This window comes from Anser cygnoides, chromosome 26 (genome assembly GCF_040182565.1).
Source record: "Anser cygnoides isolate HZ-2024a breed goose chromosome 26, Taihu_goose_T2T_genome, whole genome shotgun sequence".
NCBI lineage: Eukaryota > Metazoa > Chordata > Aves > Anseriformes > Anatidae > Anser > Anser cygnoides.
Genome location: NC_089898.1, coordinates 4,851,730 through 4,863,964, shown reverse-complemented (window position 1 = coordinate 4,863,964; position 12,235 = coordinate 4,851,730). Strand labels below are relative to the sequence as shown.

Here is a 12,235-nt window from a genome sequence, read left to right as displayed (position 1 = left end):
CCTTCGGCCCCGCTCGGGTCCCTCTCGGCTCCTTTCGGCCCCACTCGGGTCTCACTCGGGTCCCTTCGGCCCCACTCGGGTCCCTCTCGGCTCCATTCGGCCTCGGCTCCCTCCGCCCCCTCTCGCCCCCGCCCCGCCCCGGCCGATGGCGGCGGGCCGCCGTTCCCCCCCGGGGCCGTGCTGCCCGCCGCGGGCGGCGGTGCCGAGCGTGCACCAGAGCCTGCCCGAGATGGACTTCGAGCGGGGTCCGCGGCCGGGCCGGGCCGGGCGGGGGCGGTGCCGGTGCCGCGCTGCTGGGGTGGGGGGGAGCCGGTAGCGGGCGGCGCGGGACCCGGTGCCGGTGCCCGGTGCCCCCGGCCTGAGCCCGCTGCCGCTGCCCGCAGGGATCTGGGCGGCGGCGCGGGACGGGGACGAGCCGCGGGTGCTGCAGCTGCTGGAGCGCCGCGGGGAGCCCAGCGAGACCGACCTGGCGGGGTACACGGCCCTGGTACGGCGGGGGGCACCGGGGGGAGGAACCGGGGGGGCACTGGGGACCGGGCGGGTGGAGGAACTGGGGGGGCACTGGGTACTAGGGGGAAACCGGGGGGGCACCGGGTACCGGGGGGAGGCACCGGGGAGGCACAGAGTACCGAGGGGGGGAACCGGAGGGGAACTGGATACCGGGGGGAGAGGAACTGGGGGGGCACCGGGTACTGGGGGGAAACTGGGGGGGCACCGGCTATCTGGGCTGGGACACCGAATACCGGGGGGGGAACCGGGTGGGCACAAGGTACTGGGGGGGGGAGGAACTGGGGGGGCACCGGGTACCGGGCTGGGGGGAACCAGGAAGGCACCAGGTACCGGGGAGGAAATAGGGGGGGCACCGGGTACCGGGGAAGGGAACTGGGGGGGGCACTGGCTACCGGGAGAGGACAGGGGGGGCACCGGGTACCAGGGGGGTACCGCGTACTGGGGGGGGGGGGTGGGAACCGGCAGGGCACCGGGTACCGGGGTAGCACCGGGTACCGGGGGGAGAACCTGCTCACCCGCCCCGTTGCCCCCCCAGCACTACGCCAGCCGTAACGGGCACCTGGGGGTGTGCCGCCTGCTGCTGCAGCGCGGCGCCCGCTGCGACGCCCGCACGCCCGGCGGCGCCACCGCCCTGCACCGCGCCTGCTACTGCGGCCACCTCGCCGTGGTCCGGCTCCTGCTGGCGCACGGCGCCGACCCCGCCGCCGCCGACGGGGACGGCCGCACCGGGCTGCACAAGGTGGGCGACGAGGCGGGGACCCGGCCGCGGTGCTGCCGCGGCGCCGCGCGTGACGGTGGTGTCGCCCGCAGGCGGCCGAGCGCGGCCACCGGGACGTCTGCGCCCTGCTCCTGCAGGTCGACCCGGCGCTGGCGGCAGCCCGCGACGCCAGGGGACGGCGGCCCTGCGACACGGCGGACCCCGCGGTCCGGGACCTGCTGGATGGCTGAGGGGGACGCGGTGAGGCCAGCGCGGACGGGGGGGCCCGCAGGGCTCTGTGCCTGCTGGAGAAAAAACAAAACGAGGTCCTGGCACCAAAACCCGGCTCTGCCTCTCTGTCCCCTGCGCACGGTGTGGATGTGGACACGGGGTCACCGCAGGTGGTGGCGCACGGAGAGCATCGGTACCGAGATGTGGTGAGGGCAGGGGGACGGGGCTGCCCCCAAACGGGAGCAGCAAGGCTGGGACTGCACCCCGGGGACCTGGGAGGGGACCTGGGAGGGGACCTGGGAGGGGACACGGCCCGGTCCCAATCCACCCGCTGGGGACTTGCAGGGCGCTACGGAACGGGCAGGGGGTGGCACCTCCTTTGGTGAGCTGCTGGGACAGAAGCGCGTGCCCCTGCCCCTCCAGCAACCTTTTATCGCCTCCAAAACCCAAACGCTGGGACAAAAAAAAGAAAAAAAAAGCTTCCGTGTCCCTGCTCCCACCCCAGCTGGCTTTGGGGCGGATCCAGCCACAGGCCTGCGAGTGCCCGCGCGACGTGGTCGGGGCGCTGCGAGGAGCTGCAGGTCCTGCAGTTGTGGCTCGGGGCGGACGGAGGGCCAGGACTTGCCAAAGAGCAGCTTTGCACCCCAAAAAAAAGGCCAGGTGCTGCCCCGCACCTGCGGGGAATGGCGCCGTGCTCGCCTGCAGGCGGTGGGGGCCAAGCAGAGGCTGTTGGGTGACGCTCCAGCGGGCGGCTTGGGGCGGGCAGAGGGGACAGCCCGCGGTCCGGGTGCCAAGGGACAGCCCGGCGAGCGTCCCAGCGGGCGGCGAGGGCGCTGGGCAGGATGCTGAGGGGACGGGTGGGGGCGATCGGCCACCCGGTGCCCGCGGGGCCGTAGCTGTAGGGGAAGGGCGACGTGGCTGGCGGTGCCGGCAGAGCTCTGGGGCGAAGCATTTCTCCTCAAACCCCAGCTCCTGGCCGGGGCAGCGCGGCGAGGCCACCTCAGAGCCGCGGGCTCTGGGCCACCTGTCCCCGCACCCTGTCACCTCCCAGGACAGACGCGCCCCCTCAAATGGAGCTGGAACCTCCTGGGCTTCGGTTTGTGGCCGGTGCCTCTCGTCCTGTCGCTGGGCACAGCTGAAAAGAGACCGGCTCCATGCTCTGGACACCCTCCCCTCAGATATTTGCACACCTTGATGGGGCCTCCGGGGGAGGCTCAGCGCCTCGCCCTGCTGCCAGCACCCTTCCGACGCCCCCCAGGATCCCGTTGGCGCTCCCCGAGCACCGAGGGCGAAGCGAATGGGCAGCCCGGGAGCTCTCAGCCTCCATCCCCACCCCAAAGCACGCAAGAGGCCGACAGTACAGATATAGAGATTTTTTTTTTTTATTACCCAATCGGCAAAAAAAATAAAATAAAATTCCAGAGTCGGTTCCACAACCTGGGGGGGGGGGCTGCAACAGCGGCACCGGCCCCTGCGGGGCCTCCGGGCCCGGCCTCCCCCTCCCCAAAATATACAAATCAAACCCGATGCGAAAAATAAATACAGATTCTCGGGGGGGGAAGGGTTGCATAGAGGAAGATTTAATAAAAAAGTTTTTTTTTTTTTTTAATTTCCATCATGATTTATTATTATTATTATTATTATTACTTCTAGCATCTCCCCGCAGAAGAACCTAGGACCTGATAGTCGCGACACGATTAACAAAAATAATTAACCTTCTCCCAATAACTTACAGCGGTCACCCAGGGGACTTGTGCTTTTTGGGGGGGGTGGGGGGGAGCCCCGGCGGTGAGGGGGGGGTCCCGGCTGGCGATTTCGGAGAAGCTCCTTGGGAGGAGGCGGAGGGGAGCCCCCCGCCCGTACTTTGGTCACTAGCTGTGTGCCGGATCCTGCCCCCCCGAGCCCCCCGCCCCGGGGCCGCGGCACTCCCTGAGTCACCCCCCCGTCCCGTTCCGCCTCCGGTTTATTTATGTTTTATTTTTTTGGGGGGGTCTCCCGGCCGTCCTCAGCGCCCCCGCTGGAGGCTGGGGGGGCTGGTGGCGGAGCCAAGCCCCTCGCCGCGGCCTCGGGCCCGGTGCGGTTCTCCGGGAGGAGGCCCCGGAGCCGCTCGCGTCCGCCCGAAAACGCCCCCGGGGGAGGCCGTGGGGGGGCCCGGCCCGCGGGACCTGAAGCTCCCTGAGCTGCACGCGAACGAACGCCCGCCGGCTGCGGGGCCTCCGGCCTCCACCGCGCTGAAACCACGGAACCAGTCTCCAAAAAGCAGCAGCAGCAAAACCGGGCTCCCTTCCGGCCCGCGCCGCGGGTGCCTCCGGCGAACGCCGGGCGTGAAAACGGCGGCGGGCGCGTCCGTTCCCTCGGCGGCTGGCGCGGCGGACCCGTACCCACTCCGTCGCCACCGGAGCGTTTCTGACCGGGGCAGGGTCCCCGCAGGGCGGCTGCGGGGGTCCCAACGCGTCCCTGGCCCGCGGCCGGGGTCAGATGGAGTTCTCCACGGGGCTGTGGTTGCTCCGGCGGCTCAGGCAGTTCCTCTCGTTCAGGAGGCTGGTGGTCTCGTCGGCGGGCTCCGGCTTCTCCGGCAGGTCGGGTTTGGGAGCGCTGCTGTCCGGGGACTGGGGACAACTGTCCATGCGGGAGGCGGTGAGGCCGTTCTGGTACTCCTGCCGCGTGATCTGCGGGGGGAATCGAAGAGGGATGGGGTGGAGGTCGCGTCCCCCAGGAGGCCCCAGCCGCCCCCGGCCCCGCGCAGCCTCACCTTGACGAACTGGAGGTCGGTGAGGGCGCGGACGCTGAAGTCGGCCACGTACGGGGCGCCGGCGTTGAGCTGGTTGTTGCTGCCGCCGACGGGGGACGAGACGGAGTCGGAGCGCTCGTGGTAGCTCAGGGAGGCCGAGCGGTTCAGGCTGCCCACGTGGGACGGGGAGCGCGTCTCTGCGGGGACGGGGGGCACAGGGTCAGCACCGCGGCACCGGGCAGGGTCCCAGTGGGTGACCGCGGTGCTGAGCCCCCGGTGACACTGCCCCGAGTCCCGTCCCCTAGGATCTGGGGACATGGAGCCAAGCACAGAGCGGTGGGACAGACGTGTCCCCGAGTGCTTGGTCCCTGCCTGCCACCTGCCAAAGGGTCCCCAACTGGAGCCCGGCCAGAGCCTCCAGTTCCCCCCGCTTTGGGCACAGCGGTCCCCTCGCCCAGGGGACAGCTCTGTCCTCAGCAGTGGGACCGAGCCCGAGGATGCCGTCCCTGCCCCGCTGGATCGCTCCCCCTGCGTGGGGGTGAGGGGGGGTGACGAGGACAGAGCGGTGACGTGCTCCAAAAGCTGGGGGTGCCCCAGGGACCGCGGGCAGCCTTGACACGAGGTGGGCTCACCCGCCCGGCCAGCGCTGGCTCCTCCATAAATAACCACAGAGGAGGCAGTCGGGGGAAATCGGGGTGAATGAGGGGAGCGCGGGGCCCTCGTGCCACTATGAGCGGGACCGGGTGCTCGGCTCTGCCCCCGCAGCCTGTTGCAGAGGCTGGTGGAGCCGCTTTTCCTCCTCCAGCAGCACCGGGATCCCACGTTGAACGGTGAGGAGCCGGCCCAGCCCCAGGGGCAAAGCACCCAGCGCTGAGTTCATGTGGCTGGGGTGGGGACGCCCGAACGTGGGGGGTAACCCGGTCCCAGCGGGGTTTGGCACCATGTAGCCGTGCCGTTTGCCTGTCAGCCTGGGAAAGGGTGACCCTCGCTTTGTGGGGCCGGGCTGGGACACGGACAGCACGACGCACGCAGAGGACAACGTCAAGAGAGACCGGCGGGCAAAGGGGCAGTGCTGCACTGCCCCGTGCTGCTGGTGGGGATGGCAGAGGGCAAGACGGAGCAGGAGAAGCGCTGGTGACCCCACGGCACCAAGCAGAGCCCGGCACGGGCTGCGAGGTCCACCTCTGGCTGCTCGCAGAGCTCAGCAAGGGACATGAAGGCGCCCCGAAATGGGGGCCGAAGGGAGCGGATCCGCCTGCACGGTGCCAGCCCAGCACCGGGGTCCTGGCTCCAGCCTGGCACGGCCCCTTGGCCCCGCTGCCAGGCACGCACAGGGCGCAGCGCCCCGAGGGGCGGCACCAGCCCCAGCACTGCCTGGGGGGAGCCAGCGGGGCTCGGAGCCTCCTCCAGCATCTCCACTTCCCAACAGCAGCTCTAAAACGGGCAGGGGGCTCTGCCCACGCCATGGGGGACGCTTACCCGATACCGGAGGCGGGCTGATGGCCATCACCCCGTAGTAGGAGAAGGCTCCCGCTTCGAACTTCATGCACTCCTTGCCGGCCTCCACCTCCACCTTGCCCTGCAAGGCAGAGAGACGGCGTCAGGCTCCGCACGCCGCGTCCCGCGGCGCTGGGCTGGGTGGAAGGAGGCTCCCCGCAGCCTCCCCGGGGTGACGGCTCCCCCCGGGGACCCCACGCGTGGCTGGTGACACCACCCCGCTCCCAGCCAGCGAGGAGGAGTGGCGGTACCTGCAGGATGAGGATGAAGTAGTCGGCTGACTTGTTCTTGGTGTAGAGGAAATGGCGCGGGGACTTCTTGTTCTCCTCGTCAAACTTCAGCTCCTGGATGACGTCCGAGTACTTGAGCAGCCGCAGCAGGATCTTCTCCGAGATGAAGTTGGGCGTGAAGAGCGTCACCTCTGCGGGCGAGACGGGACGGGGTCAGAGCTGCCGGGGCTCCCTGTCCTCGTCCCGTCCCCTCGGACGGAGGTGCTGGGGGATGCAGGGGGACCCCAGGCCCCGCTGACACCTCCCTGGGCCCCCAGGTCTGGCACCTCCACCAGCTCCAGAGGGAGAACACTGAGGTCCCCACTCTGTGGGATACGGCTGGCAAGTGCCAGCACACGGACAGGTGTCAGTGCTGCCACCCCTAAGCCCCATCCCTTTTTGTTTTGGGGGACAGGGTGGGAGGACAGCGGGATCTCACGGTCACAGCCCCCTCCCTCACCATCTCCTGCCAAATCCCTGGCTCCTGCTTGAATGCAGGGACCGCTGTGCCCCCATTTCCCCACCCCTGGGATCCTCCAGGCAGGACAAGACCACCCGAGGGGCAGCGACAGCACCAACGCGGCCCAGCTGCGGGGACACGGTGCCAGGCAGGGCTCCCTGGCAGGCCGCAGGGGGAGCAGCTGAGCTGGGGGCAGACTGCGGACAGGACGCTGATGCTCTTTAACTCCTCGATTACAGAGCAGCGGGAAGGGGACGGAGCCCTCGCGGTGCCCAGACGCGGCACCGCACCGAGCTGCGCGGAGCGTCCCCCAAAAACTCACCCGTGGAGAGGAAGCGGTGAGCGGCCAGCAGCAGCTGCGGGGACACCTTCACCTTCAGCTCGTTGACGGGGTCCTTGAAGGCCGAGAAGTCCCGCTTGTTCTTCTGGTTGCCCACCCGCTTCTTGCTGCGGTTGTCGGCTGCGGGGAGCACGGCGTTAGCGGGGGCGGGCGGCACCCGGGGGACCCCGGCACGCGACGGGGACGCGGGGCCGAGCCCCGGACCTACTGTAGGTGTCCGATTCGTCCAGGATCTCCGACTTGATGATCTCCTCGATGACGTCCTCCAGCGTCACCAGCCCCAGCACCTCGTAGAAGGGGTCTCCCTCGCCCTCGTTGTTCACCTTCTGCACGATGGCCAGGTGGGACTTCCCTGCGGACACACGGACGGACGCTTGACACGCGCCGGGCACCCCGATCCCACCGCCCTGGGGGGGTCCCGGGCAGCACAGGGCGGGGACAGGACCCTGCCACCAGGCCCAGCCCGTCCCTCCGCAGCATTTGACCCCGGGCAGGGAACAATAAACACGTAAAAATTGAAATGAGCCCCTGGGCTGGACTCTCCTTCCATATTTAATGACAGTAATTAAGGCCGTAACAGCGGCGCCTGCTGGGCTCGGGACATCTCAGGGTGTGGGCTCAGCCAGGGGGGTCACAGGAGAGGGGAGGGGTCCTGGAGGCACCGTCCCACGTCACCAGGGCCTGGGGACATCGGCACAGCTCCGTGTGAGCGCCACGGGGCAACCAACACAGCCACAGCTGCGTTTCCACCAGCAGCCACCACCTCCCTGGGTCTCCCTGGCCACGCTGTCCCAGCCCGGAGGGAATGCTCCGGACCCCTGGTGCTGCACGGGGCCAAAATATCCAGGGAGAAAGAGCCCAGGGCAGGGAAACGCTGCCTGTAGGGGACATGTCCCCAGGAATCCTCCCCAGCCCTGACTCAGTAACTCCTCTCGCTCCGCTCCCCGCGCGCAGGTTGCCTGGTTCTGGGTAAATCGGGCGTTGGCATCTCCCTGCCACGAGGCTCCGTTTCTCTTGCTTCAGCCAAAACCGCGCCAACAAAGCTCGCTGCCGGCCACCGCCTTCGGGAATTCCCTGCCCCGGGCACGAGGCTCGGCCCTGAAGGCCCTGAAATCCCCACACCGCGGCCGGCCGCGCTCTGCACCCTGCGAGCCACCTGGGCAGGCGCGTGCCCGCCCGGCGCTGCCCTCCCCGACGCTCTCTGCTCTTTAATCTCAGAGCGGGGCGGCTGCGGGCAGCTCAGCGCCGCGCTCCCACCCAGGAAAAGGCTAATTTTAGAGACGGGCACCGCGCGGCTCCCCGGTTCCTCCTCCGTCAGCCAAACACCCGCGGCTCAGGCGGCCCCGCTGCGACGAGGCGGCGAAAGCGGCGCCGAGGGGAGCCCGTGCCCGTCGTCATCCTCGTCCTCGGCCACGCCGACGGCCCGGGGGAGCGGCGAAAGGACGGCGGCACCGGCAGGGCCCAGCCCCGATGAGTCAGGCCGCGGTTCCTCCCCGCGGGCCAAGCAAGGACGAGAGCAAAGGGCGTGACGCCGGCGTGCCCGCGGTGGGGACAGGCCCCGCTCCTCACGTCAAGGCTCCCCAGTGCCACCACGGTCCCCACGTCGATGGGGACAGGCCGATTCCCAACGGCCTCGCGCCCGCTGGCTGTGTAACCCAGTGAAAAGTCCACTTTTCCCCTTCCGCAACGCGTGGTGCACAAGCAGCAGCCGCGGGGTTTCGGGGTGTTCATGGTGCCCACGGTGGGAAGCCAGGAGGGGACAGACAGCCCCAGACCCGGTGCTGTGAAGGGGTGACGCGTCCCGTCCCCGCTCCGAGCTTCGTGCTGGGCTGGAACCGAGAGGATGAGAAGGACGGGAACGGGCGCTGGAGCTGCGCAGGAGCTGTCACCCCGGTGCCAGCCTTGGGGACGCGTCCGTGGCACCAGGGGAGTCGCAGCGAGGACGATCAGGAGCGTGGCGGGTCGTTTTCCTCTCCTTATCCTTCCACTCAACCCGGGTCGAGATGAGCGGGACGAGGGCAGGGGCTGTCGGTGGGGCGGCAGCCCCAGGGAACAGGAATTTTGGGGTGACCCCAGAGAGGGCCCCCCAAATCCTCCCGCTCCTGAGCCAGATATGAAAAGCAACATCGCAGGACGTCGGCGGCTTTGGAATCAGAGCGGGCGCGCTTTAAATCCTTTAATAAGGATTCGTCAGAGGGAAAGCCGGCGCCAGCAGCGGCCGTAAGCCCAGCTCCAGCAGCACGGCTGCAGAATACGGCCCCGCTCCCCTTCTGCTGGATTTTGGAAAAGGGGCCGGGGGTGGGAATCACGCTGCGGGGTGGGAACCTGGCCCGCTGCGAGATGAACTGAGGCAAAAGCACCGGCCGAGAAGGCTTGTGGTAATCGGGGATAAAAAGCAGAGGCTCGGAGGCGATGAGATCCTGTCATGGTCACGACCACAAGTGACACCAAGTCGCAGCGTGGTCCCCGTGCTGATGTTTTGGGGCGCGGGGGCAACATGGCTGCAAAGGGAAGGCAGGAACCGAGCGTGCGGCCACCGAGCTCTTCCCTCAAGGATCGGCCTGGCCTGGACCTGCCAACTCCTGGCCCAAGCTGTAGCAGAGCTCCTGCTGCAGGAGAAATTGGCAGATCCCCTAAATCCTGGTGTGGGGTGCAGGTGACTGCCCCAAGCCCCTAAAACGTCCCCAGTGCCACGAGGACAGGGCCAAGCACCCCCGGTGCGAGCGGAACGGGAGCCGGAGGAGCAGCGGGGTCACGGCGGCGTCACCCCGCAGAGCTGCTCATCCTTGGCAGCAGGGTCCCTGCCTGGTCGGGCGTCCCCTTGTCCCCTCGCTGAGGGACACGGCGCCGTGCTGCTGCCAGCCCCTCCTGCCGCCGGGCGCGCTCGGTTTTCGGGGCCAGCAGGAAGCGCGGGGCTCGGGGCCGTCCCGCGCGGCAGGGCAGGGCCCTGAGGAGGGAGCGGAGCAATTTTCCAGCAGCGTTTCAAGGGCCTCCGGGGCCGATAATTAAAAACGAGGCGCAAGTAAACACTCTCAGAGCGCTTCTAGAGGCGGGCGCCGAGCAGAGATTGCTCTGCCTCCGCCGCCCCGGCGCCGTTACGGAGCGGTCCCCGGAGGCGTCGGGCACCGAGATGGGGCCGCTGCCCGTCCCCAGCGCCCCGGTGGGGGCTCCGCAGCCCCCTCACCCCCTTAAAGCACCCAAAAAGCTCGCGGCCGCCGGGCAGCTCCGTCCCTGGAGAGCTGCCAGGGAGGCTCGGCCGCAGTTTTGCTTCCGGCATCGTGCAACCGGAGCTGGGCAGAAAGCAAGCAGCAGCCCCGGGAACTGCCCCCCCCCCCCCCCCCCCCCCCGGGGCGTTTCACCCCCCCAGCCCCGACCACTCACCCTTTTTGAACTCCTCCAGCATGGCGTCCAGCTTGGTGTCGTGGAAGACGACGTGGACGGGGTGGTTGTAGAACTTGGTGATGGTCTTGAGGGGCGTGCAGTCGTCGGGGTCGACGAAGGCCAGGTCCTTGATGTAGAGGATGTCCATGATGTTGGAGCGCTCGTCCTCGTAGACGGGGATGCGGGTGTAGCCGCTCTCCATGATCTCCGACATGGTGTTGAAGTCCAGGATGGCGTCGCTGTTGATCATGAAGCAGTTCTGCAGCGGGGTCATCACGTCCTCCACCGTCTTGGTGCGCAGCTCCAGGGCGCCCTGGATCATGTTGAGCTCCTCCCGCACCAGGTCGTTGTAGGGCTCCGTCACCTTCAGCATCTCCACCAGCTTCTCCCGGTTGTAGACGGTGCCGATCTCCTGGCCCAGGATGCAGTCCAGGAGCTTGCTGATGGGGTAGGAGAGGGGGAACGTCACCAGCATGAAGAACTTGGTGACCACGATGGTGTTGGCGCCCACGGCCAGCCCGTGGCGGGAGCAGAGCGCCTGGGGCACGATCTCCCCGAAGATGACGATGCCGATGGTGGAGGCCACCACGGCGCCGATGCCGGAGCCGATGAGGTCGTCGAGGAGGATGGTGAGCGTGGTGTTGACCAGCACGTTGCCCAGCAGCAGGGAGCACAGCAGGTAGTTCCCCTTGCGGCGGATGGGCTCGATCTTGCGCGCGTAGCGCTTCTCCTTGTCGGTGCCGCAGTTCTGCACGATGCGCAGCTCCATGGGGTCCAGCGCCATCAGCCCCAGGTTGAGCCCGCTGAACATCCCCGACAGCACCAGCAGCCCGCCGATCAGCGTGGCCTGCAGCCACAGCGGCAGCAGCGACTTCTTCTCCTCCAGCACCACCAGCTGCCCGTCGGGGCCCCGGTGAGGCAGCCACGGCTGCCCGGGCCGCCGCTGGCTGCACAGCACGTACGTCTTGGCCCGCTCGTCCTTGCGCAGCGGCTGCACGCGCACGCGGAGCAGCGCCGAGGTGCTGCGGGGCTCGGCGGGCCCGGGCCGCACCACCAGGTCCTGCGAGCGCTCGGGGCAGCTGCCGTTGGCGGCGGCCGAGGCGTTGGCGGCGGGGCGCAGCTCGGCGAAGGCCACCCGCTCGCCGGTGCGCGGGCCCAGCCCCAGCCCGTAGAGGCGCAGCAGCACCTCGCTGCCCTCCGTCACCCGGATCGGGCCCCGCGACGGAGCCGCCGCCGCCGGCTTCGTGCTCTCCTCCAGCCGCATGCCCAGGATCACGCTGTCCCCCGCCGCCGCTACCGGGGAGCCGCCGCCGCCGCCGGGCAGCGCCAGCAGGAGCAGCAGCGGCGGCAGCAGCGGCGGCGGGGACGCGGGGCCTCGGCCGCCGCCGCCGCCTCCCGGGCCCGGGCCCGGGCCCGCTGCCGGGCCCCCCCCGCCGCAGCCGCCGCCGCCGCCTCCCCGCCGCCGCCCGCCGCCCGGCGCCATGTTGGGGTCTCGCGGCCGCCGCGCTCGCCGTGACGTCACGCCCCGGCGCCACGCCCCCCGGGAAGGGGCGGCCGCGCCCCGCCAGTGCCCCGCCCCCTCCCCGCGGAGGGCGGACACGCCCAGCGCGGGGCTTAAAGGGGCGATGGATGGGGTGGGGCCCACAAGGGGGTGGGGTTAGGGATGGGATGGGATGGGATGGGGTGGGATGGGGTGGGATAGGACAGGATAGGATAGGATGGGAGGGGAGGGGAGGGATAGGATGGGATAGGGTAGGATAGGATACACAGGGTAGGGTAGGATAGGGTAGGGCAGGATGGGATGGGATAGGATAGGACGGGATGGGATGGGATAGAACGGGATGGGACAGGATGGGATGGGATGGGATAGGATAGAGTAGGGTAGGGTAGGATAGGATAGGACAGGATAGGATGGGATAGGATAGGACAGGACGGGACAGGACAGGATGGGATAGGATAGGAAAGGATGGGACAGGATAGGATAGGATGGGAGGGGAGGGGATGGGATGGGATAGGGTAGGATAGGATAGCACAGGGTAGGATAGGGTATGGTAGGATAGGGTAGAGTAGGATGGGATGGGATGGGATTAGGATGGAATGGGATGGGATAAGGTAGGAT

General features: G+C 68.9%; 2 protein-coding genes across 2 annotated transcripts; one reads left to right on the top strand and one right to left on the bottom strand.

Annotated features, from left to right (window-relative positions):
* Window positions 1-86: 86 nt before the first annotated feature.
* Window positions 87-1,548, top strand: ANKRD39 (ankyrin repeat domain 39). Its single transcript, XM_066983332.1, has 4 exons — window positions 87-245; window positions 384-487; window positions 1,046-1,249; window positions 1,321-1,548. The coding sequence occupies exons 1-4, from the start codon at window positions 146-148 to the stop codon at window positions 1,456-1,458; spliced, it is 546 nt and encodes a 181-aa protein (XP_066839433.1). The 5' UTR covers window positions 87-145; the 3' UTR covers window positions 1,459-1,548.
* Window positions 1,549-3,301: 1,753 nt separating this feature from the next.
* On the bottom strand, window positions 3,302-11,636 carry CNNM4 (cyclin and CBS domain divalent metal cation transport mediator 4). Its single transcript, XM_048054201.2, has 7 exons — window positions 10,117-11,636; window positions 6,944-7,087; window positions 6,718-6,855; window positions 5,918-6,087; window positions 5,649-5,748; window positions 4,191-4,366; window positions 3,302-4,107 (listed from the first exon to the last, which is right to left on the bottom strand). The coding sequence occupies exons 1-7, from the start codon at window positions 11,597-11,599 to the stop codon at window positions 3,913-3,915; spliced, it is 2,406 nt and encodes an 801-aa protein (XP_047910158.2). The 5' UTR covers window positions 11,600-11,636; the 3' UTR covers window positions 3,302-3,912.
* Window positions 11,637-12,235: the final 599 nt, after the last annotated feature.